The sequence below is a fragment of the Megalopta genalis genome, chromosome 4 (assembly GCF_051020955.1).
Source record: "Megalopta genalis isolate 19385.01 chromosome 4, iyMegGena1_principal, whole genome shotgun sequence".
NCBI classification, from domain to species: domain Eukaryota; kingdom Metazoa; phylum Arthropoda; class Insecta; order Hymenoptera; family Halictidae; genus Megalopta; species Megalopta genalis.
In genome coordinates this window covers 6,946,909-6,972,477 of record NC_135016.1, presented here as the reverse complement: position 1 = coordinate 6,972,477, position 25,569 = coordinate 6,946,909, and the positions used below count along the sequence as shown (strand labels likewise).

General features: G+C 47.3%; 2 protein-coding genes across 8 annotated transcripts in view; both read left to right on the top strand.

Moving 5' to 3' along the window:
* Positions 1-8,094, top strand: part of Hr38 (Hormone receptor-like in 38) — a 77,687-nt gene extending 69,593 nt beyond the window's left edge. For all 5 annotated transcript variants that reach the window (XM_033476139.2, XM_076521226.1, XM_033476138.2 and 2 more), the window contains 3 exons: positions 164-466; positions 789-1,023; positions 2,852-8,094. In XM_033476139.2, coding sequence (XP_033332030.1) covers positions 164-466; positions 789-1,023; positions 2,852-3,108 — 795 coding nt within the window. In that variant the 3' untranslated portion in view covers positions 3,109-8,094. The remainder of the gene's footprint in view (positions 1-163; positions 467-788; positions 1,024-2,851) is intronic.
* A 1,074-nt stretch (positions 8,095-9,168) lies between these two features.
* On the top strand, positions 9,169-25,557 carry Fs(2)Ket (Importin subunit beta Fs(2)Ket). 3 transcript variants are annotated; one of them, XM_033476148.2, is made up of 6 exons: positions 9,169-9,662; positions 10,679-10,737; positions 10,813-10,995; positions 11,086-11,439; positions 11,524-13,538; positions 25,418-25,557. In XM_033476148.2, coding segments are annotated over exons 1-6 (2,673 nt in total). In that variant the 5' UTR covers positions 9,169-9,601; the 3' UTR covers positions 25,419-25,557. The 3 variants fall into 3 exon arrangements, with proteins under 3 accessions (XP_033332039.2, XP_033332037.2, XP_033332038.2); XM_033476147.2 differs by lacking the exon at positions 25,418-25,557 and adding an exon at positions 14,184-23,456 and having other exon boundaries at positions 9,170-9,662; XM_033476146.2 differs by lacking the exon at positions 25,418-25,557 and having other exon boundaries at positions 11,524-13,542.
* Positions 25,558-25,569: the final 12 nt, after the last annotated feature.

Below are 25,569 nucleotides of genomic sequence, written 5' to 3'. Positions count from 1 at the left end.
TATCTTTAGAGAAATCTATCGGTCGAGCTAGCCGCTAACAAATCTGTCTGCGAAGCTAGGCGGCCGGTTATCTTTAATTCACCGGCCGCTGATGAAAGATAAATTATTCAGGGATTTCCAGAAAGGAAACAGAAAGGATTGAACGGGTTTGTTCGTTCCGCAGGTGGTCAGGACGGACTCGCTGAAGGGTCGAAGGGGCAGGTTACCCTCGAAGCCGAAGTCGCCGCAGGAGTCGCCGCCTAGCTCGCCGGTGCCCTTGATCAAGGCTCTGCTGCGCGCACATTCGGACACGATGTCAGCCAGCTTAGACTACTCGCAGTACCGGATACTGAACGGCGACGATCCGCCGATGGACGACGCCGAGAAGACGCAACAGTTCTACAACCTGCTGACCTCGTCCATCGACGTGATCCGAAACTTCGCCGACAAGATACCCGGCTTCACGAATCTGCTGCGGGAGGACCAGGTACGCGATCGTTCGTTCGGCTGAAAAGCACAAAAAGCACCGTTTCTGTTTCTTATTAAGTATCGACCGACGGGTATTATCCGTGGGAGGGTGGGGCTTTCGTTAAAGAAATCGATAGCTTGTACATTTTATAAAAGGTCAGGCCTGACGAGTTTACGACATGTTTAATCGACTGTCCGATTGGCCGGTTGTCTGCCAGTTGCATCGAGCCGCCGATGAGAGGAACGTCCTTCTCGACACTCGTCCGCCCGATGTTCTCTCCGTTCGTAAGAAATTAACGGGCCCGTGGGATTAATTCGCGGTTCTTTCCTGCGCGTTGCAGGAGCTGCTGTTCCAATCGGCCAGCCTCGAACTCTTCGTCCTACGACTGGCACACCGCACCGAACCGGATCCTGCTCAGCTGACATTCTGCAACGGCGTCGTCCTAGCGATCGGCCAGTGCCAGCGCATCTTCGACGACTGGCTGCACAGCATCCTCGAGTTCTCGAATGCCCTCCACGTGCTCGACGTGGACACCAGCGCTTTCGCCTGTCTCTGCGCGCTCACCCTCGTTACCGGTAAGCCTTCCCCGATCGAAACGAGTCTCCGTTGTCGTTCCAGCGAACGGCTCCTCGTCGCGCGGTTTTAGAATTCATGATCCCGCCACCGTTGAATGAACAAACGACCGTTTACGTTCGGGATCGAACGCGATTTATAATAAAGTGGATACCGACCGATCGGGATCCGTTTCCATTTTCCATCGGTCGGGAGCCGGAGGAGTGTTCATTACGGCCGTCCGTCTGCGAGACAAATTAATTATCCATCGGCTGGTTAGCTATTGATGCGACGACGAAAGGAACCGGCGTCGCTTATTGCTTGCACGCGATACGTCTTACAGTGATTTTCCGCAAGCGCGCGTTCACGTGCGTGCGGCTTTTCGGCCCGCGGATTGCACGCAACATCGATCCCCGAGGACCGATTCGGATTTCCTCGCGAACCCACGCCACGACCGCCAATGTTCCGGAGAACATTTTACGAAACGACCGGGCACTGTTATGATTGGAAACCGACGCTCCTAGCGAAAGAACCCGAAAGGAGAGGCGCGATTAATCTGCGTTCGATATCGCGGATCGGGTTTCGCGAAACGGCTGACTCGGTTTTATCAAAGGACCTTCGCCCTTTGCAGAATTCGCGAAGGTAGTATACGGCGAAGCCGGTTACCGTGAAGCGAGCGATTACACTTGGTAGATTAGTTTGTTTTCTTATTTAACTTCAGTTTCATAACTTTATATTTATCGAATAAGACGTGTTAAATTTTTTTAATTTAAATATAAACGAAATAAAAGAATAGAAAAGTCTGAGATTTTCTCAGAGCAACCGGCTCCACTATCTTGCCGCGATCAAAATTCCAAAGTTTTATAATAAGAACGTTATAGAGTCTAAATGAATTCGCGATCTTCTCGCTTTTGTGAGGCAATGCAGGGTTCATTACTAGACTGCGGATCTGGAGCCATTTAGTAACTTCTTTACTCCCTCAATGATTTTAATAAGCTGGAACTGATACATTGACATTCTTGAACACTTTTAATCTGTTTACAGTAATGTAATGTCTCCCTAATTGACGCTCAGATTGTGCACAAAAATGGACAATTTGGGAAGAGGAGGTACGATTATTCAAGCCTTGCACCTCGCTTTTATAGTTATTGACAATTCGTTACTATAAAAATAAATCGCAAGGCTCGAATAATCCCCAATAAAATTCCAAAATTGTCCATTTTTGTGGACAATCCATCTACACTGGCACCCCAATCTATCAGGAAATCCATTCCGATCTGTCCCGAAAATGAATTCCACTAGTCTCAGTAACTGGTCCCTCTAGGTCGATAGCAAAATTTTGGACCAGTTACTGAGACTAGTAGAATTCATTTTCGGGATCTTTGTCATCTGTCCGGAAATCCATCCCACTAGTCTCAGTAACTGGTCGAAGCAAAATTTTTGGACCAGTTACTGAGACTAGTAGAATTCATTTTCGGGATTTTTGTCATCTGTTTGGAAATCCATCCCACTAGTCTCAGTAACTGGTCCCCCTAGGTGGATAGCAAAATTTTGGACCAGTTACTGAGACTAGTAGGATGGATTTTCTAATAGATTAGGGTGCCAGTGTAGATCGATTTTTTGTAAATGTTATACATACACTACAAGATTACTGTGCACAGCATACGCTGTATATACATTATTGTATATATCTTGTATATATATGTATTGTGCACAATCTGAGCGTCAATTATGGAGACATTACTGTACATAGTTTCGAAAACGATGCAATGAAGCTGCCTTCTAATCGATAGTCGCTTGTCCCAAACATCGGAGGATCGTTCTGAACCGCGTGTGTTTTTGTATTCGCAGAAAGGTACGGCCTGAAGGAGCCTCTCCGCATAGAGCAGCTCCAAATGAAGATCATTTCGACCCTGCGGGACCACGTCACCTACAATTCGGACGCGCAGAAGAAGCCGAACTACCTGCCGCGGCTATTAAACAAGTTGCCCGAGCTGAGGAGCCTGTCGGTGCAGGGGCTTCAACATATCTTCTACCTGAAGCTGTTGGACCTGGTCCCGGCGCCGCCGCTGATTCAGAAGTTGTTCATCGGTAGTCTGCCGTTCTAAATCGCCTTCTGAGCCTAGCCTAGGGCGGCTATCAACGCGTAGAACAATTCACACACACTCTCTCTCTCGAGGCTGGCCCGTGCGGTTACGTACACAGAAACAAGCACACACGTAAACACAAGCAAACAGACGAACAGCAGCAAGCAAAAACAGGCAAACAGGCAAACGAACAGACAAACAAACAAACAAGAAAACACACCGTTCAGTTTCCCTAGCTCTATACGTACCACCGTAGCTTTTACTATCTTCTCTGCGTGTGTCCTCGAACGGTTCTCGGCGAGGGTCGCCACCTTGGTTCGACCTTGTGCGAACCGGTGCACCCTCCGCGACAACGTTCCCAAGGTTTCGTACGCTTGCGACCGTGTGACTGGACGTTCGAATGAGAAAAGAGGCTAACTCTGAGATACGAGAGGGTCTCAAGAGGGCGAGAGCGCGTGACTCCACGGTGTGTCCAGAGGGCGAGCAGCCCCGGACTGTCGTTAACTACTATTCTTAACTGCTATCGTTACTTTAACACGACGTTAACAGCTGTTCTTGCTACCGGAAGTCCAAGCAATTCAGGATCGTGCTGATTCACGGACCGTCCGGCCGGAGGACTACGAAGCCCGAGTCCTGGCCACCGGGGATTCAGGGGGCGACGGCCAGGCGGCGAACAGCTCCGCCGTCGTTTCAGGACTCGGGGTCGCGACGGTCGAGGGCGCGGCGGGTCTTCGGGGTCGGCGCATTCGTCTATTTCTCGCAAGCGTGCACAAAAGGAAACGATGAGGAAAAAAATATATACACGAATTTTTATCACTTTTCTACCTACTTTGTATACGTCGCCGCCGCCGCCAACGAACGCCCACGCCTCTCCCGTCGTTGGCGTCCTTCCGGCTGGACGGTCCGTCGCGTTGGCGAGCATCGATCCTCCTCTATTCGATGTGTATAAACGTACTTAAACAATGTCGTGGAGGAGTGGAAGCAAACGCATTGACGACTCGCAACATATCAGAGCAACGACGGAAGAGCAGACGTAGACGTGTCGCTGCTGGACTACCCTAAGTTCCCCCCCCCCCATCCCCCTACTTTCGAACCCCCGGATTTTGCTCTTCCGTGTTGACAGTTAGACATGTAGGCACGTGGCCTGCGCTCGCACTCGAACGTGTCGCGACGACGCGGAATCAACCACACGTCGAAGCAGCCCGCTCTTTGTCCTCGGCCCGGGGTCGTCCCGATCGAACCCCGCAGAGCTCATGCGGGATTCGGCGTCGTCGGATACGCGCGAGTGTTTTACGCGCCGCGATTACCACTACTCTTGCGTTAATGTGATTTTAGACAGCTAAGGGCGAGACGAAGAAGAATGATACGGGATCCTGGGTACGGGCCGATCCGCCGCCGACCGACAACGACGCCGAAGGGTTGCTGCTACACCGGCATCGAGGACGCCGTTGTCGCAGTCGGCGGGGTGGCCGGCGCGATCAGGTCCGGCATAAAGTTACCTATTACGTTATGACATTTATTTTTAATCAAACTAACGTAGAAAGTCCTATTTATACGTATACCGCGCCGCTGCTACTTATAACTATTACTTACTACTTACTACAATTATTACTTACTACTACTCGAGCGCTAGGCGTTACTACACGATCTTACGGCGTTACTACCGCTAACTACCACTGTTACCATCCGCTACCTTCTTACCAGCACCTTGTGTTACCATTGTCCGCTATTGCGTAAGGACCACCGTCAACGTTTAAGCACTCTACTCGCCGCAGTCTCCCCCCCGGCGGAGCGCGGGGACACGTCGGGAAACGAGGCACGACCAGGATAGAGCGATCTAGAGGGACCTAGAGCGATCCAGAGCGATCCAGAGCGCATCCAGGACAGAGAAGATCGAACGATGGAGGTTCGTTCGAGCGTCGGTCGCCTCGATTCCGGACGCGTGCCCGCGACGTACCCGCCACTCTTCGGCAATAACACGCTCCTCTGTCTGTGTTTACCTGTCCGACGTAAATGTACAGCCCGCTAAACCGATCCGATCGATACAATACGTTATACGAGATAATCGAGAGCATCAGAGCGTTTACAATTTAGAGTGCACACACCCACCCCCCCGGATCGATCAGAGACAGAACCGGAGGCAAAACGGTTTCACGGAACGGAGTGGCAGAGAACACGTTGAATTACATGTATGTGCACAATAGGTATATATACATATACATATATATATATATAAAAAAAAGTAATTACGTGTGTATACGTTACTTCTAAAACAAACAAACAAAAAAAAACGCCGTGTGTATCCGCAAAATGTTCGACGCTTCGCGAGGAACGTCGCTGTCCTTCGATCTCCGCAGAAAAAGCATGAAAAAAAAAAGATATTGAAACATGGTTCCTTCGACAGATCTTATTGTTTTTCTAATGTTCGTTCGCCGATGTTCTTTGTAACTGATTCTCGCTCCGCCGGCCTCCCTGTACGCGTGTAACCGGGCGATCTCTCTCGTCAGGGTGCCGCGCACGGAGGTAAACGGCGCCAGTTCCGCTTGCCCGGGGACCTTTTGAGTCTGCGAGTTGCAATTAATTCTGTTCCTTGTCTTGCGACGCAATCGGTAGTTGGGACGCCGAACGGTTTAGGTGTTAAGGAGACGTTAGGGAGAGAGCTAGTTTTACCGAGAGCATCTGTCTCCGTGGAAACGAGCCGCGCCGACAGGCGTGTATAAAGAGTACGTTCGCGGATGGATACGAGATCGCGAGGTGTTCGTCGAGAACACGAGCAAAATGCCCGGCAAGAAAGCAAGGTACAAGAAAGCCCGGGAGGGACGCTGCGACGATCGCGTTCCTCCCGGTCGCAAATTAGGGTTGCGTGGCGCGGAAGCGACTGGTCCGCCGTCTCGATCGTTAGGAATCCGATTGTTCACCGGAGAGCCGTCTACTATACGAGAACGGACCGGTCGTTCGGCAAAGCGTGCATGTAGATCGCGTCGAGTCCGGCAGAGATTTAGCGACGCGTCGGCGATCCGTCAAGCGAAAACGGTGTTATTAGGCTAATTGCGATTAAGCGGCGCTTGGCGGCTAGCAAGGGGAAATGGTGTTTTCGTTCCTATTACTTAAGAAAATTTCGAGGACGCTCTCGCGACCGTTTCCAATCCCCTATTGGAGCGGAAACGAGCGACTCCGCTGGCTGACGCGTTTTTTCCGGTTTCGACTTGTGCCGCTGCGTCTGTACCGCACTCGACGCCTCGATTAAAACGATGTATTATTTTTTACGACGTGTAACTCGCGTGTAATTTCTAAAGAAAAAGAAAAAAAACGAGAAAAAGAAAGAAAGCATGAAACAGGGAAGAAAAGTAAACGATGGAGGAGGAGGAGGAGACGCGACAAAAGACAAAGCGAGAAGGGTTAGGGTAAAATAAATACACAAATTGAGATGAACCTCGTGCTCGGATCGTTCGACCACACTGTTGTTTCATTGATTAATTGTCATCGCTGTAACGAACGAACGGCCAATTCCGTTAGGTGTACTATTTCCTCTTCCCTCGATGTAACAATAAATGTTCAATCAACGGATATGAGATCGCAGTTCTATTTTTTCTTTTTTTTTTCTTTTTTTTTTTACCGTAGCTGTTTTTCGTTCGATGAAATCGATCCGTTCGGCACGCCGACGTCGTGCGTACAACACGAATGACAGGGAGATCGAGATCGATAGCCGTTCCCCTTTCCGTCCATTGATTAGGGTAGCGTTGTCGAACGTGCTCGACTATCGTTTCTCTCTCGAACGCGAAACACGAGGGGAAAAAAGAGAGAAAGAGAGAGAGGGAGAGAGAGAGAGAGGAAAAGGTCCACGTTTGTATCGTTTCCATCGATTCTCGCGACCCAGTGATCGGACTTAACGATTGTTGCGGATGGAAATCGATGTTGGTGATAATGATGATGATGATTATGATGAAGATGAGACGATGACGACGACGATGATGATGATGCGGCAGGTTCTCGTTCTACGATCATTTCTCTGCGACGGCCGAGCCTGCGGACACGGCGATCACAATCGAATGCACAATCGCGAGCACCCGCACACCGGAAACGTTAGGCGATGCACCGAAAGTACCATTTGTAGAAGTCTGTACACAACGGCGATCCATCGATCGCGCGGCGAACGATTCGCGTGAACCGAAGACAGTTCGCTTCGACCCTCCCCTTTCGATGTATCGTTGCAATAATCGCGCGTGGCAACCCCCCACGAAGACCGGAAGTCGGCGGAAGGGGAGACGAATCTGCGGAAGCGATAGGAAGAACGAAGCGAATCGATGACGCCCGCGATCGATCGCCGATATTGACGGCCGTACAACTGAAAAGGAGGTGCGTCGATCAGTCTCTCACTTGTCTGTCTCTCGTTACCGTTGCAATAAAATGGAAACAACAAAAAAGAACCGGAAATAAAAAGCAGAAAACCGGCTAAAGTTTCCCCCCCACCGGCCTTTTCATCCCTACGACCGTCGATACGATCAACGATGTTTCCGATTGTACTATGTAAAATCTGTTTCTCATCGTGTTGTTCTACACGCGCGCGCGCGCGCGCATACACACACACACACACACGTGATCACGAAACCTTCTTTCCGTGGCCTGATTCGTTGTTAAATAATGCGCCCCGAGCCACAGGCATACACCTAGACACAATGTTCCCTCTCGCTTGGATAATATAATTATAATGAGATATAATATATATACATATACATAATTATAAATATATAAATATAATGTTTAATATAAAAGAAAGAAATGAATATTATATATATATATATATTATATATATATATATACTTTCGATATGTGAACATGAAAGCAGTTCAAAGGGATGACGTGAGGAAAAACATTATGACCATTATATTTTATAAATAAAAGAAATTGATATGTGATATAGATGGTAAGGCACGCGGACGATGCGTTGCGATGCATTACGAAAGCAAATGTATTCTGTATATCGTTTCATTAAATCTATTAAAATAACCCTGTTACAATTGCTTCTCTTCTAGAAACGTCTCGCCTCCTAGAGACATATTGTAACCCCTTCCCTGCGGCTGTTCACAGACCGGAGGACTGTCAATAGTCCCGGGGGAACCCGACTGTTGTCAGGGGCACAGCCAGTTTGTATAATAACCACCTGGTGCCCCATACCTGTTCCTTTCTATCCTAAAACCGTAGGTCATCATTGTTTAGCCGTTTTCGACAAGATTTATGGTGGTGGTCGAAGGGATCTGCGTGCAAAGTTATTTACAGAACTTCAAGCTTTTCGTAATTTTCATCTTAAATCAGGCCTCGTCGTTTATTTTTATGACGCGGAACCGTGAAGCACGAATTTTTACTAATTTTCTACTAAATTACATCCGAATTGCGCTAAAGTTAATTGTTTCTCATAATTGATGCTGAAATGTGACTGTTTTATTTTTTTATATGCACCACAAGCATTCTGTTATTCCTTTAAACGAACTTCTAATCGTTAAATACCTCGTACATTAGTCAAGAATCGTCTTCCAATAAAATAACAACAATTTCTGTAGATATTTATTAAAATACGAAACAGAAAAACAGATACATCGTTAAAAACGAAGTTAAAAAAATTCACAACTGTGAGCTTGACAGAATCTTTCCCGTTATAAAATACATATTTCCGCAATGCATTATTGCAAAAATAACGTACAGAGCCAGCAGATTACATTTATATAACAATTGTACAATTATCGCAATCTACACCGGCGTTATCAAAGAAAATCCATCGACCCCTCTCGCGAAGAAAGCGACAAACATAAGATTCCTCCTCCGCGAACCGCGACACAACGATCAAATTCCTTTGAAAACATGTCCAAGGTATCGAAGACCGGATTCGAAGCGAACGTCGCGTGCGAGCGAAGCGCGCGATCGCGAATCGCATGGCAACGTGCGTGGTGCTCTCGTGCAATCAAATTCAAATTTGGTGGCATAACGGCCGCGAGGCCCGCGCAGCCGCGGCAGCGCTGTCGGCGACAAAGATGTCGCGCGCGTTGCCTGGCCGCGCATGCGGGAAAGAAGAATTTCGTGCGGCGCATTGAGAAAATAGTCCGCGCTCGAGAAAATACGACGATCGCGTCGGAGAAACTTGACACTCGTGACAGTGGTTTGACGACGTACACGGGTACTTGCAGCGGTCGTTGTACGCCGCATCGTCTGGCTTTCGGAGAAGCGGAGGAACAGAAGCTGGAAATTTCTCACGTTGGAGGAGCGGACAGGGTAGCGGTCGGTGCGTAGTAGGCGCGAGATAATCAAAGGGCGCGGATATCACTGCGCGGCACGTTGTGGAAGGAAGCAGAAACCGAGCACTGGCAGGAAGTGGGTAGAAGGGGGGTACGTCGTCGAGCCAGTTGAATCGGTGGTGGCTACATGTGGCTGTCCGCCGGTCGCGACCAAGAGACGTTTCCTATCAGGGCATAAGAGTTTACGAGAAGCAGCACACGGTAATCGTCGATAAACAGCCGCAATCATGCAGATGGACTCAATGGCGGTGCAACTGATCCAGGTCCTCGAGAGGACCGTCTCGTCAGGTGAGCACAGTTCGATCAATCGTACCTCTCCTCCACAGGCGACATCATGAGACCGAGCATACCTGTTTCCCGAACGTTCCACGTTATTTAGCCGACGTTTCATTCGGCCTGGAACGATCGTTTCAAACACGAATTCGACGATCGTTCTTTATCCCGTTCGCACGACCTTGCCTGAGAAAGTAACGTCCAGCCGCGTGCGCGTCCCTTTTGTACTCTGTCCGGTGTGCAGTACCTCGCGATCGCGTCCAGTTTAATTAGTTTCGACGGGCCGTCGGTCATTTTTTTAGCAGCCGGACGCTGGCGTTCGTTTAAGATATCGTTCGACGAGAATCTTGTTTCGAAGTCGGCCCTGCTTGGCTGTTGCTAGGTGGCTTTGTTCGCGACAGGAAAAGTATTGTCCCGCGGTGACGGTTACTCAAACTGCACGTCCCCGTTGTCGGTTGGCACGGCGCGGGTATCAATGCATCGTGCCTCTCTAACCTCTATCCTTCGTGCGAATTTCGGCAGCATGTCGGTTAGAATCGTTCTCGCTATGTAACGTCCACGATTTATGCGTATATTTCGTTCTTTCAACCTCGCGATCGAGAAATTTTTACCCGGTTTATAATTACCTAATCTTATGTATCTCTAAACTATCTTATCTCGTGCGTTCACACACTCGCTCGCTTTCACTATCTCTTAATTTATTTATCTATATATACTTTTTCGTTTCTTTTTTGCCTTTCGATCTCGCTAACTTATTAATCCTCGTCATTTCCCTCTAATCTCTTAATAAATGCTGCACATCCATTCGCCTCTTTCAATTTTCGTTTCTTCCAATCCTAAATAATCAGGGTATTCATCTTTGGACCAAGTTCTGTCGCTTTCTGTTCCTTTTTGTTCTTCTCTCTCCTTCTTTTTCGACTATTTTCTCTTTGTTTTATCCTTGTTCAGTTCCGACTTTGTCTCGGTCAGATATTTCCCTTCGTCATAGATTTCTTCTAGACGATAGCATGATCGATATTTTGCAATTTCAGACAAAAATCAGCTGGAAGCTGCTCAAGATTTCTTGCAGCAAGCAGCACAAACTAATCTCGTAAGTTACCTATCGTAGATAGGAGCTTCTCCGTTAAGGAGCGACGGTTCTCAACAGTCTGTTCGATGTTTTTAGCATGCATTTATGCAACAACTCAGTGCCGTGCTGGTTACAGCCGCAGCAACTCCTGTTGCCCGTATGGCAGCAGGTCTGCAACTCAAAAACCAACTCACATCCAAAGACCCCCAGTTGAAGTACCAGTATCAGCAGCGCTGGTTGGCAATTCCAGTTGAAATCAGGGAATTTATTAAGAAAAATGTAAGAGGATAGTGTCTCGAATTAGCAAATTATCTGTTTTGCTAGAATGTAGACCATAAAGTATGTAATACCATGTTGGTTTATCGATAGATCTTGGGAGCTCTTGGGACAGAGAACAACAGGCCAAGTTCAGCGGCCCAATGCGTAGCATACGTCGCTGTCGCCGAGTTGCCTGTTGGTCAATGGGGTAATATAATTCAGTTACTAGTCCAGAATGTCGCTAATCCGAGCAGTACCGAAATAATGAAGGAGGCAACGCTAGAGGCCATTGGATACATTTGTCAGGAAATCGAAAGCGATGTTTTGGTACCTCAGTCTAATCAAATTCTCACAGCGATCATTCACGGCATGCAGGGATCTAATACTTCGCATAACGTTCGTTTCGCCGCTACAAGCGCATTGTATAATTCTTTAGAATTTACCAAAGGAAATTTCGAGATAGAGGTTAGTATCTTGCGAAGCAAACTTACATTTCTTTAGGTTCGTGTTAGATGGTATCCTATAATTCCGCCGCGTTTCTCTTTACAGAGGGAGAGAAACTTTATTATGGAGGTAGTATGCGAAGCGACACAGTCGTTGAACACTCAGATCAAAGTAGCCGCTCTACAGTGTCTTGTAAAAATTATGTCTTTATATTATCAATACATGGAGCCCTACATGGCCCCGGCTCTCTTTCCTATTACTTTGGAAGCCATGAAATCGGATATCGATGAGGTCGCACTGCAAGGAATTGAGTTCTGGTCGAACGTTTCCGACGAGGAGGTCGACCTATCCATGGAGGAGGGTGAGGCATCGGACGGGGGCAGACCACCTGTTAAGGTGTCGAGGCATTACGCGAAGGGTGCTCTGCAATTCTTGGTACCTGTCTTAATGAAGAAGCTTACCAAGCAAGAGGAGTTCGACGACGAAGACGATTGGAATCCCTCGAAAGCAGCCGGAGTGTGTTTGATGTTATTGTCTTCTTGCTGCGAGGAGGCTATCGTTCCACATGTTCTTCCATTTGTCAAGGACAACATAAAGAGCGCGGACTGGAGGTACCGGGACGCCGCGTTAATGGCATTCGGTTCGGTCCTGGGCGGTTTGGACCCTGGAACGGTCAAACCGCTGGTAGAACAGGCCATGCCGACCTTGATCGAGTTGATGTACGACGGCAGCGTGGCCGTAAGAGACACAGCGGCCTGGACATTCGGTCGTATTTGCGATATCATACCGGAGGCAGTGATCAACGAGACATACTTGAAGCCCCTGCTGGAAGCGCTGTTAAACGGCTTGAAGGCGGAGCCACGCGTGGCAGCAAACGTTTGCTGGGCATTCACGGGGCTAGCAGAGGCCAGCTACGAGTCTGCTGAGAGCTCGGAACACGGAGATCAGCCAGACACATACTGCATGTCCCAGTACTTCGATTACATCGTTCAGAGATTGTTGGAGACCACGGATCGACCGGACGGGGCCCAGGCGAACTTGAGGTCGGCGGCCTACGAGGCCTTGATGGAGATGGTGAAGAACTCGCCCCGCGATTGTTACGTGACCGTGCAGAAGACGACGATGGTGATCCTGGAGAGGTTGCAGCAGGTACTGCAAATGGAATCGCATATCCAGACCCATTCGGATCGAGCTCAATACAACGATCTGCAGTCACTGCTCTGCGCCACCCTGCAATCTGTGCTTCGCAAGGTCACCCCGGAGGACGCTCCTCAGATATCCGATGTGATCATGATGGCTTTGCTGTCCATGTTCAATTCGAACTCTTGCAAGACCGAAGGTGTGCAAGAGGACGCCCTGATGGCTGTGTCCACCTTGGTGGAGGTGCTGGGTGAAGGGTTCCTCAAGTACATGGACCCGTTCAAGCCATATCTCGTCCTCGGGCTGAAGAACCACGCCGAATATCAGGTGTGCTGCACCGCCGTTGGTCTGACCGGTGACATCTGCCGGGCTTTGAAGAACAAGATGTTTCCCTACTGCGACGAGATCATGACGTTGCTGTTAGAGAACCTTGGCAACAACACGGTCCACCGGTCCGTGAAGCCTCAGATATTCTCGGTATTTGGCGACGTCGCTCTCAGCATCGGTCCCGAGTTCAAGAAGTACTTGGACGTTGTCCTGCAAACTCTAGCGCAAGCATCCCAGGCTACCGTCGACAGGAGCGACTACGACATGATTGATTATCTGAACGAGCTCCGAGAGGGTGTCCTCGAGGCCTACACCGGCATCGTTCAAGGCCTCAGGGGCGATGGAACGAACCTCTGCTCGGACACGGAGGTAGCACTCGTGGAACCGCACGTTCCCTTCATCATACAGTTCATCACGTCGATAGCTCAAGACCGCGAGCACTCGGAAGGTAATATCACGGCCTCTGTAGGTCTACTGGGTGACCTGGTCATCGCCTTCGGGGCGAAACTGTTGCCGATCGTGGAGACCAAACCGCTCACCGATCTTCTGGAAAAGGCAAAACGATCGCGCAACCAGAAGACAAAGGCTTTGGCTATGTGGGCGTCCAAAGAAGTTCGGAAACACCACATCGCTGCCAATTCGACGTCCAGTTGGTGAGTAGATCTATTTTTCTATCATTCCCCCCTCCCCTATACGTCGAACCGTCGGTTGTTGTTCTCCAATGGGTACGACTTCGATGATGACATCCTGATGTCATTTGTTATTTATGCAAGAAGACTCTACGAAGGTTGAGAAACGTTGTTGTTCTGGTCGATGGATGATCTTGATAGGATTTTTCAGGGTCATTGGATATGTACCTTTTGGCGAACGACTATCGAAGCATTTTCTCGTGTGAACGATGTGTGGTGAATGTACTCTCATCTTTTATTCGTGCCGATTCATGATCGATTAATCGCTCGTCTCATCCATTCTCGATGCCCTTCTCAAGATTATGACACGGCCGTTTCCGTCTCTGCGGCGTGTTCATTGATACGGGCGAGATTATCACAGTGCCATGGCAGGCAGTGCCGAACACAGCAAAGACAAAAGAGAAAGAGGGATGGGGTGGGCGTGCACGCGCGGCGGGGGTACGGTAAAATTAACGGTTAAATTAGGGGCGTATTCGACTTGATAAAGAAAGGGGCCTAAGTAAATTAGCGGCAATAAAAAAGAAAAAAAAAGAAAAGAAAATCAAAAACGTATAATTCACACCGGTGGGCGACGGTTATTGATATTTGGCTCGCTTTTGTTGTTTACAGATCACCCCACGGTTGTACTGTCGTGCAATTTGATTTGACTAGAAAGCTATCAAACACAATACAAAGACAACAAGATTGGATGGTGCGGATGCGAGTTGATGGATGTGCGTGAGCGTTCCGAAGCGATGACGATGATGCGGTGATGATGAGTCTGCACGTGTCCCTGTCTGGCGACGGTATATTCCGAGTACCGGCGCACAGAGCGCAGCCCATTGGTCGAGATTTCAAAAACATAAAAAAAAAAAACGCATAACATAACACGAGAGAAATAAGAGTTACGCAAGTGAGAAAGATAACGAATATAATAATGAATAATACCTGTCTGCCTGCCGGATGCCGAGAAAAACCACGGATGATGAGGAGTGCAAGTGGATATGTTGCCGATGAATGAAGGCCAAGGCCGAAGCCTGCCCGAGATGTTCCGGTGATGCAAGTATGCCTGATAACGAGCCTGGGGCTTCTACCCGCGTGATTGAGAAGTTGCACCTGAGGGAAGGACGACCTCGATGGACGGTGATCGTGGCCAGTGAGAAAGAGAGAGTGAGAATGAGAGAGAGAGAGAGAAAGAGAGCGCGCGATGGAGAGAAAGTGATGCGAGAGGAACGCGAGAGAATGAGAGTGAGACACACCAGTACAGGGAGACCAAGGAGAGACTGCGGAACCTGATGACGTTGATGATGAGGATGATGATGATGATGAGCGTCTGGGAGCAATTGAACGGGAGAATGTTTCTTTTTCCATGTTCTTTCAGTTGTTCATTCTTTTTCTAGGAGAAACACAGACAATGTATGTATGCGTGAGAGGGAGAGAGAAAAAATAATACCAAGAGAAGAATGGTAGCGAGAGAGTGTTGTACAAATAAAGAATCGTTGTCACCGTTGAAAGAGGACGTGTTCGAGTGATGAGAGAAAGTAAATTATGTTGATCACGTCGCGAGGCTAAAGCTCGCGAACGTTGTACAGCGTGTTTCCGTGACTTTTTTCCCCGATTTCTCGCTCGAACGATCGCCATTGCTCGTTGGAGGAATCTACGGGAACGACATGGTCGTCTGTCGACCGGTATGCTTGTTGAGATACGTGATATTCCCAATTGGGCGAGAGCAAACACTGATTATGTAGTTGCTTTTCGGAGTGCTGCTGACTGTCGTACATGCCGATGCAACCCGAGTGTTTGTGCGAGAGAGAAAGAAAAATAGATAGAGAGAGAGAGAGCAAGAATGAATGAGTTGAAACGAGAGAAAGAGAGAGATAGAGAGAAAGAGAGCGCGAGATAGTTAAGGGTAAGAAAGGGATGATCGAGTAACTGGCAATAAATGGTCAGCTTCGATGGAACCTTGATGACCCCTGGTCCGATCGTGCTGCGCGAGAATCGAAATGAATCAGTTGTAGTATGACGATGTGTATGTTATTTTTACCCCCCCGTACGTGAATGTCCGTTGCTGTTGATTAATTAAAATTAATATTTTGCTGGCATAAGTTATTCAGTTGTACCGGAAGTCCTCGTTCGGCCTGACGAAAGTTCGGAAGGAACCAAAAAAAAAAAACAAAAAAATACGACTCAACGATCGAGACCCCGACTATCAAATAATCCCCATTTAACAAATACACGCACACGCACACAGAGAGACACACACGGACACCTGAGATCCTGCGCGCGCGAACACGTACACACGATTTCCACGTGGTCACTGTTATCGTTACCAACGAAAACGAAAACGCGTCGGCTGAGAGCTTTTTGCACTGCCATTATCGGGAACGATAACCGTACAATTTTTGAGCATTTTCTTCCTGTCCCACCGATGCTCGTGGATCGACCATATAATTAGAGGATATCGGTCTTCCGGGCTTCTTGATCAGGGGGCGGCGAATAATCGAACGATCACGGTGATCGCGTAAAATCCAGGGATGGTGATTGACATGATCTAGTTCGGTAATCGTGGGCCCACGATTGGTCCGAGGTGAGAATCAAATTGATAGACGAATTAACCGAGACTCGGACATTTTGGATTAGATCATCTCAAACCTGTCTCGAGCGAGAAGAGCCCCTTCTTCCGTGGAGCGACGTCGCGTCCCGGGACGTGCCGGAAGGAAATCTGGGACGTCCCGAGGACATCCAAGATCACAACAAGTTTCTATTCTATTGTGGCCGGGGCTCTGCCTGCTCGAGGCTTAGACCGTCGCGATATTTAGCAACATTTTACACGAAAGATTAACCGGACGGTCGGCCACTCTAATAATATAAAACGACGTTGCGTCACGTGGCTCGAAACGTGGCTGTGGTAGTGCCATGCATTCCAAATACTTTGCCAGCACACACATATATACACAAATATATATATACATACACACACATACATACTCTGTGACTGAACACATTCGAGATTTCGATCGTTTCGTAGCGATTCAATTCTTCTACGTTTTTCTCTGTTTTTCGGGGAACCGCCTCGTTCCGTGTGACATGCTCGTACAGAAAACTCTCACACAATCACACACCGATAAGAACGCGCGCGCGCGCGCGCCTGTTCAGAACGCGGTTAGATGGAAATATTGTTGCCAGTGTTCAGCAGCCACCGATATATTATTATTGGGGGCGGTTCGAAGGGGAAAGAGAAAGCGTGTTTCGAACAGCGATGGGATTAATATACAATAAAAGAGTTATTTACATCGGCGTGGCGGTGAACGGGCAACCAAAAACAAGAAATGGGAAAAGGGAATTGATTGCGGGACGACTGAACTACAACATAAAAAAAAAGGAAAAAAGAAAAACGAAACGAGAACAAAGAGAAGAGTTTTTATTAAATTGATTATCTTTTTTACGATTTTACATATCGAGGATGAAAACAAAGTCTCTGCTCCACGTCTGAGTATAAATAAATATATATACATATATAATTTTTTTACTGTTACGATCGATATTGCCAAACTTAGCGTGTAAGGGAAACAAGAGGAGAAGAAGTCGATCTAGTTTTTAAAAAACACAAAACGTTTGACAAACTACAAACACACAGGGGTTGGGGGAGAGAGTTAGAGAGAGAGAGAGAGGGAGAGAGAGAAAGAAAGGAAGAAATAGAAGTGAAAGAGAGATAGGGTGAAATCGTTTTTCGGCGACCCACTGGCTGATAGACTGGAGCCTAATAACCTTGATCTCTTTGCCGTTTCGCGCGAATTCGCCGCAATTGTTTCAGCGTGCCGTTCTTCTTTCGATTTTTTTTTCTGTATTTGATTTCCGTTACGGAGGATCCTCTCGAAATTTTTCTAACCGACGAAACACACACGGTGTCTTCCACTTTACCGACGAAATGAACCATGAAAAACCTCCACCGCAAATATAAGACGGAAAGTACGGCTTTTGCTCTGATACCTAATCGCGAATCAGATACATATATATATACATATACATATAGAGAGAGCGTCACTGTCCTCGCTGAACCCTGCCGATCCACCGACGAGAATCGGTCCGAATCCCGTAAATAAATATAACGAAAAGACAAGAGAAAACAAAAGATAACGAAGAACCCAAAAAAGAGAAGGAAAAAGAGAAAAAAGAAACGCCGAGGCGAAAAGTATCCTTTTTATTTTACATTCCACGTAGCAGAGAGTATTGAGGGAAAGAGAGAAAGGGTGAACGAGATGCGGAAAGGAAGAATGAGGGAGAGAAAGGTATACATATATATATATAAAGAGAGAGAGAGAAAGAGTGTTCGATAAAGAGAGTGAAAGAGAGAAAGAGAAGAACCACGACGGAGAGAGGAGCGCAGTGTTTTTCGCAGATCTGATAACGGGACTCTCTCGCTCGCGATTCCGACTCGCAAAACAATTATATTTATTATCTCGCACCGAATCTTTCGCTGCATTTTGGATAATCGAAAAACTTCGAATATCCACCGCGCAACGAACTCTCGAACAGCGTTCCCTTTTAGGAACCTGTTGACTTCAAAACTACGATCTAAATTTGACTTCGTTGCTCAAGCGTTTGCAAAATTCGTGGCTGTTGCATATCTATCGGCGGAAACGTGGGTTTGTTAATTTTTGTTTATAGGAAATGTTGATACAGAAAACTGCAAACTTCGACACTGTAAGTGGCTTCGATAGATTGGCGTTTTGGAAGCTTTATATATATATATCTACGAGTATTTCGTATCTGGTGCACATTCCTTTAACACTCGAACGGCGGACCTATTCGATAAAAATATAATCGAATACGTTTCGAATTGCGTTTAAAAATGTATTTATCATTTCCGACGTGTTTTTGATGTGTTCCTTTTAGACACGTTGTGTTCCATAGACCTCGCGATTAAATTTGTGAACATTTAAATTCATTGTACGATAATATCCAGGCAAATAATATATTTTTTCTTGGTATGAAAATGGATCTGTTAACTAGCAGATTTTTCGATGATCTGCGTTTAATCCGGCTGCTAGAGGATCGAAGCTCGATTGTCCGAGGATGCAGCGGAAGGATGAAACTGGTCGCGAATTGCGTAATCGGGTGCGAGCCAGTTAGTTCGAGAGAGGAGAGAGAGAGAGAGAGAGAGAGAGAGATCGCGAAGAAGATTGCGCGTGTCGTGGAAACGTGGAAGGTTGGAGGCGATGAAACTAGGAAACGAAACGCCGGTCGTGCCGTGAACGAAGTGAGAGCTAAGTGAGGCGAATACAACGTGAATAAAGAGAGAGAGAGAGAAAGAGGGAGAGAATGTGTGAGAGAGAGAGAAAGAGTGAGCGAGAAGAAAATTATATTATATACGCGACTGTGATCTTTTGGAGAGACTCTCGTGTGCGAGGGGTCGATGTTCTACCTTGAAAGGCGGCGCGGCTGTTCCCGGCGGTTCTCGCCGGTCCTCCGAGCATGATCTCTTAATCCTCGAAGATCGTCGACAAAAAAAAAAAATCCTCGTGATCCCGAGCGCTGACAATTTCGCTCCTCCGACGGTAATTATTTTTGTCTATTCACTGGCGAGACGTGGCGAGTGGTCACGCACTCGGGCTAGCCTAACGCGCACACTAATCGTTGCTCGGGGTCATCGAGACTTTCCTAAATGATTCGCGGAGATGCCAAGGTGCTGAACACACACGTTCGCCGCGACTGGCCGCGTGAGCTCGGCCGGGGGACCCCGTTGTTGTCCCGGGAGACCAAAAACCTTGCACCTGTTTCTCATTCGGTTTATTCTTTCGGGGGAATCGCTCGCGGCAACGATGCACGCGTACGGAATCGGAATTTTCTGCGCCGACTAGAGCGTTCACACAACGATTCTCAATTGCATTTAGGACGTCCACGTTCAGTTGGAACGTCACGGGATTTTTCGAGGGGCGCGCGATCCAAGGGAAAGCGAACACCGTCGAGGAGACGGTTCTCCGCGCACCCTTGGCCCATCGGTCCGCCGAATTTCTCGGGGAAACATCCGAACGTGTGCGCGACCGGCAATCTGGCAGATGCTCGATCGCGCGATTCTGGCGAGTCCCGGATCACATTTCTGCCAGATTGATCGCGGTTTCGACGTTCGCGGCACGACGGAATTCGGCGCGCGAGGGTCACGCGGAATCGGATCTGCTAGCAGCCTCGAAGGACGACGAGGATCGACGGTGTTTCGGTGCTCGGACGCGCGTCGTGTCACGGGATTTCGCTTCACACGTTAAGACATATCAAAAAAATCGTAGGGGGACAACGCGATCTCCGCGCATCGTGCGGGCTCACGCCGGCGGCACGCGGACGCGTGAACTTTTTTTTCGCACCTGCGGAGGACCGCCGGAGCCGCGCTCCCCGGATGAAAAAACTCACACACACACGATAATACTTTATCGAACTATTAGTTGTTAGCCTTTTCATCGTCGAGACTCCTAGAGTGCGTGCGATGCTTCATAGGGAACGTACGTGAGAGCGTAATTAAGTATATGTATAAGCATTATTAAAATAAAAGAGAGAGCGACGGGAGGAGGGAGGAGCGTGTGCATATTACGCTGTATCAGTGATGATGTGCGCTGTTGAACGTGTAAGAAGTCACGATTATACCGATGATAACGGTGTGCTCCGTGGGTTGCGAGAGCGAACGAGAGCGAGCGGGAGAGAACGTGAGAGAGAGAGAGAGAAAGAGAGAAAGAACGTGAGAGAGAGAAAGAAAGATAGACGGGACGAAGAGCAACAAAACAGAGAGAGTACGTATGACTGCTAATGTGTGCGAGCGAGCGCGCGCGCGAGAAAGAGAGAGAGATAAGGGGAGTTAGAATAAGAGTGAAACAGAGAGAAAGGGAGAGTCTGCGAAGAATGACGTCGAGGAGTTGGCTCGTGATTCGTCGTGAATCGCGGCGTCACTATTCACGGGGGATGGGAATTTGTAAAGTGAAAAGTACATGATAAAAACCGGGGGTAAAATGACGAAGATATAAAACAAAAAACGAAGAGGAAGATGCAAAACGAGGCAAAGAATGGAAATAAACAAAAAAAAAAGAAACAAAGTTATATAAATTTTGTATCGTGACGCGGTCTGAAGTTCGGAGAGCTGTCCGCGATCGGGATCCTGATCCGTGCGGCGGTCACTGAAATCTTTTAAGCAATTTATAGGAAGACAGAGAACAGATACTCGCACTAAAGTATAAAGCAAAAGAGAACGGGCAGCAGAGAAGAAGGAAAGAGAGAAACCGAAAAAATGGTGAAAAGATAAAAGCAGAACACGATGTTATTTTTCGAGAGATTTCAGCGACACCGCCGGATTCTGCTGCTGCTGCTGCTGCTGCTGCCGCCGCTGCTGCTGCTGTTGCTGCTGCTGCTGCTGCTGCCGCTGCCGCTGCACGCAGTTTTCTCCTTTCTTCCGATATCTCTCGCGAGACCGCGGTGCCGTTGTACGTACGAGACAATATTTTCGATAATATTTTTTAAACGATCGAGTCGCGAAACACGAGGCCAACGCGTAGAGCTGTTGTGTTGTTCCAAAGCGTCAGAGGAGAAAAAGTTGCACGGTAATGGGGGGACAAACAAAAAAAAAAAAAGCGTGGATGATCGATGCCCGCGCGAGAACGCCTACTACGTGTATACATGTGCGTGTGTATGGATGTGGTGATCCTCTGATATTTTTCTTCGATTATATTTCGAGCGGATCGATCGCCATTGCCGTGCATTATATCCGTGCGATTCAAAGCAGATAACTAGCGAAGAAAAGCAAACACAAACAAACAAACAAAAAAAAAAAATCGAAAACATCAAATAGCAAAAAAAATACAAAAAAAGGGAGAGAAAGAGAGAGAGAGCGAGAGTGAGACAAATGAAGAGAGGGGTGAAAAGAGGGAAGACAAGAGCGTGTGAGAAGATTGAATTTTTTGTGGAGATGCGGATATAAAGAGAGAGAGAGAGAGAGAAAACGATAGAGCGAGAGAAAGAGTGAGAGAGAAAGAATGCTGCTGTCGAGTGCTGCCGATCGACGATCGGGCCAACGATTTATGATTTACGCATGCGAACAATTCGGACTATAATACGTGGGGCTGAAACAAGCGAGAGAAAGAGAGAACGCGACAAAAAGTAATCATAATAAACGACGAGTGTTGGATGATGGAGTCCTGTTTAGCCTGCGATATGTAATTTGCTCACCCTCTCCAATCTTTTCCCCCGCAGCTCGATTACTCACATCGAAAATCGCCCTTCTAATCGGGATCTTCAAAATGAAAGAGAAATCTAACGAAACGATCAAGGCCTACTCTCGTATCGTTCGATTATCCGAAATTGAACAGCGACGATCGAAAGAGGGCTATAAAACACCCTAAAATTCGACCCTAGACCATTCGAAAATACCTTCCCATTGTAGTAAATACAGCGTAATTTAATTTACCGCGCCATTGGCCAGAGTATCGTTCCCTTAGGGAACTTGAAAATGGCTGGCCCTGGTTGCAGCGATTTTTCGAGCTAGCAATTGACTCGCTTTCGAAGCATTTTCATAGATCATTCTTATTTTAACCTCTGACAATGAATGAGAAAACTTTAAGTAAGGGTTCAACTATCGTTAAACATCGCCGTGGAAGACCAGCAACGTCTGCCACCGTTTTAGCAATCTCTGATTCGAATCGATTATTTTCCGATTGGAATAGTCGGCCGCTTTCGATCGCCGCATGAAAATCGCGATCGCCAAGAAGATGCCTCTCGATGCACTCGACAGATTATTTTTCCTATCGATACGAGATCGAGGTGTTACATGGGGGTGTGTGTATGCTCAAAAAAGAAAGAAGAAGAAAAACTCACTCTATACCGGAGCTTTATTTTGTTAGAACAAACGAGAGACGATTCCGGGGTCAGGCGATTTCGCGTGAAATCGTATAAACAGGAGAGGGTGCGGCACACCTCGTGGTGTCTAATCGTGTTTCTGCACGTTTCCTTTTTCGGTTTTTGCTGCGTCAGAGTCGTGTGGTCCTGCGAGGAGCCTGTGTTCATTGTGAAAGATTTCCAAATGACAACGACTATGTGACTTCGGCTGTATCGCTTGAATCTGTGTGGCAGAGAGCGATCGTGGAGTGACTGGGGGAGAGTGGCGAATCCCTTTGGAGAGAACAAGTGTGCTCGAAGTACGTGTATGATCGGTCACATTAATGCCCGGAGTAAAACGAGGAAGATAATAAAGGGACGGAAGAATCGGCGCGGGGGGGAAAAAACGCGAATCGCGTAAAATTCAAAGGTCGCCCGAGCGAAACGATCGGATTCGCGGCGTTTTCTTTCTTTCTTTTTTTTCGTGTTCCATTTCTCCCGTCCTTCTTCCACATTCGGCCAATTGAATCGCTTTATCTCTCGGACACGCTCGAATCTGTTTACGAGCGGCCGATCGGTTCTCGCGTGAACATTAATGTGGCTGGCTGTACTCCTCACTGTGTGCAAGAAACACCGATTAATTGTGAATCGCCAAGCGACTGTGCCATACGATATCATTTCGACTTGCTAATTAACGTCGCAACTTCGATTCGTCGTCCCGACAGAAACGGAAACGAAAAGAAGAACATTGGAAATCCGTAAACGCGAAAAAAAAAGATGTAAATCGACGCGTCTCGTTTGCCGATTCGAGATGAAAACGAGACGATTCCACGTTCGAACGGCATATAAAATCGGCTGGAACGCGAATTGCTTCCTCACGATTGTTCACGCTGAATTCTTTCGTTCCTTTTTCTGTTTCGCGAGAACCTAACAAAACAGAAGCAAACACACATATACACACAGAACAGAAAACAAAATTCGAACAATCGAGAAAAAGATGAAAAAAAGCAACCGAGATAATTGACCGTGAATAAAATCCAATTTGAATCTGTACACACGCAGTGACGCCATTATTACCAGTCCGTCGCTCTTGCATCGATGCTCTTGTTTTCTCCCTCCTACTATTTTGTTTCTTTCTTTCGACTAATCGTCCACCTTGACCCGTCGCGTTCGATTCGATAAAAGCTTGATCGACGACCGAAAACGGCGGACATTTTATCGGACGCCGCGACGCGAAACTTTGGACACCCGGTCGACGGGAGACTCACAATTGCCCGCCTGATCTTTTACTTCATCAATTGGATTAGTTCGGATCAGAACGAAGCCGTACGCTTCTTGATCCCGTGAATTCCCGTGATCGTCGATGCCGTACGAAAATAGAAAAATCCTCTCACATTTTCACCTCCCAGCTGCGTCTCAATCATCCTACGTGGGAACTGGTGCTATACCAGATCACCCAGAAGCGTGGAATCCCTTGTCATTCGTTTAACAATCATTTATCGAGAGGTTTATCGATAATGATTTTCTTCATTCTGTCGTCTTAAAGTCATAATTGAAAATTCCATTTTATCCCGTGTCCCAAAAATTTTCAGTTTTTATACATTGCAGTTGATAATAATGACGAATGAAGTATGCCATATTTTGAGATCGCACTGAAAAACGAGAAATTTTATTCAGTAGAGCAATAATTTGTTCTTGTTTTGTAATTATAGTACCAACGGAATGGAACATTCTGTTGCACAAAAATCAACGCAAAATACAATGAAATTAAATTATAGGCACTTTTCATACTGCATTCATTATTATATTACAATATATATTGTTTTACAGCTACGAAACGTTATAGTGTTTTATATATAGCTATATATATTATATATAGCTATTATATATTATATATATTACATATAACTATTATATATATTATATATATTATATATAGCTATATAATATGTTACATATTGCTATATACAATTACGAAATAACTTCTGCGAAATCATTGAAAACCAGAATAGTGCTTAACCCCTTGACACATCATTTTCTTTGCAGTTACTGCGATTAGAAATTTTTCGATTGCAATCATTTCTTAGAAGGGAAAGAAAATTAATGCTTATTGTGCGCCTAAATTTACTTGAATGCTTAAACATTGATGACAAGAGACTAGAATTTCATTCCAATTTTAAAGGACAGACCAACGTCTCAATAAGTTATTACTAAAAATTTTCGTGACGCGTCGGACTCGCCGAAGTACGACAAGGGGTTAAAAGTTTAGCGGATGCTGTTGGGAATCGCCGTCGGGAAAGGCTTCTAAGACAGTTTCGTAGAACCGGTTCTGCAGTTTTGGCGGATAGGGGCGCGGGGGGAGGGTGGGGATTAAGAGTATCGAAGACAACGATCGGAAGTTTATCGAACGGCGATCGATCGATCGGACGATCCGACGATGGAAGTCACGCGGTGATGTCCGAAGAATGAATCGCGGCCGCCACGCAGCATGTGTCAGCAGTGTTCCTAATCTGTTCTAAGTACCCTTAACCCAATTGAATTAGAAGGGCAGACCCGGCGGCACGCGCCGCCGAAGTCGCCGTCTCTTCGGCATTTCTTCGATTTCCTTTCCCGCGCGTGAAACGCGGCGCGACAGTGCGTGCGCGAGAAACCAGCAGCCGCCTTCACCCTTAAAGAAAATCGTTCCGAAGTTCCCTTCGATCATACTTGATGTACTATATCCGGGAGCTGAACAATATCGGTGTGTTCGCGATCAAGATCCCGGAGTGAGTTCCATTCGCCGGATCGGGTTAAGTGAAACCGCTCGCAGAGGAGTTCCCTTTTACGCGTGTCATCTCGGGCGGTGTCCTGTTTCGCTTTCGAATTCTCCCGGTGTGTCTCTCGACGCTTTTGGATCGATAGGAGAGCAGCGTCTTTTTTGTGATCGATCGATGCCGATCGAGCACGGTGAACCGCGGCCAGATCGTACGTGCTCGTAATTCATCAGTTATACTTTTCGGTCCGTCTCTTACCAGAACTCACTAGACCGACTGCGAGAGCTGGCACGCTATCGAAATACGTTTACCGCAATCGACGAGCCCTGGGTCCGCGGAGGACGCCGTCAGGGTCGGCAAGAAGGCGGCAAGAGGATACGCCAGGATGGAACAAATGATGCACCGGTCGAGCC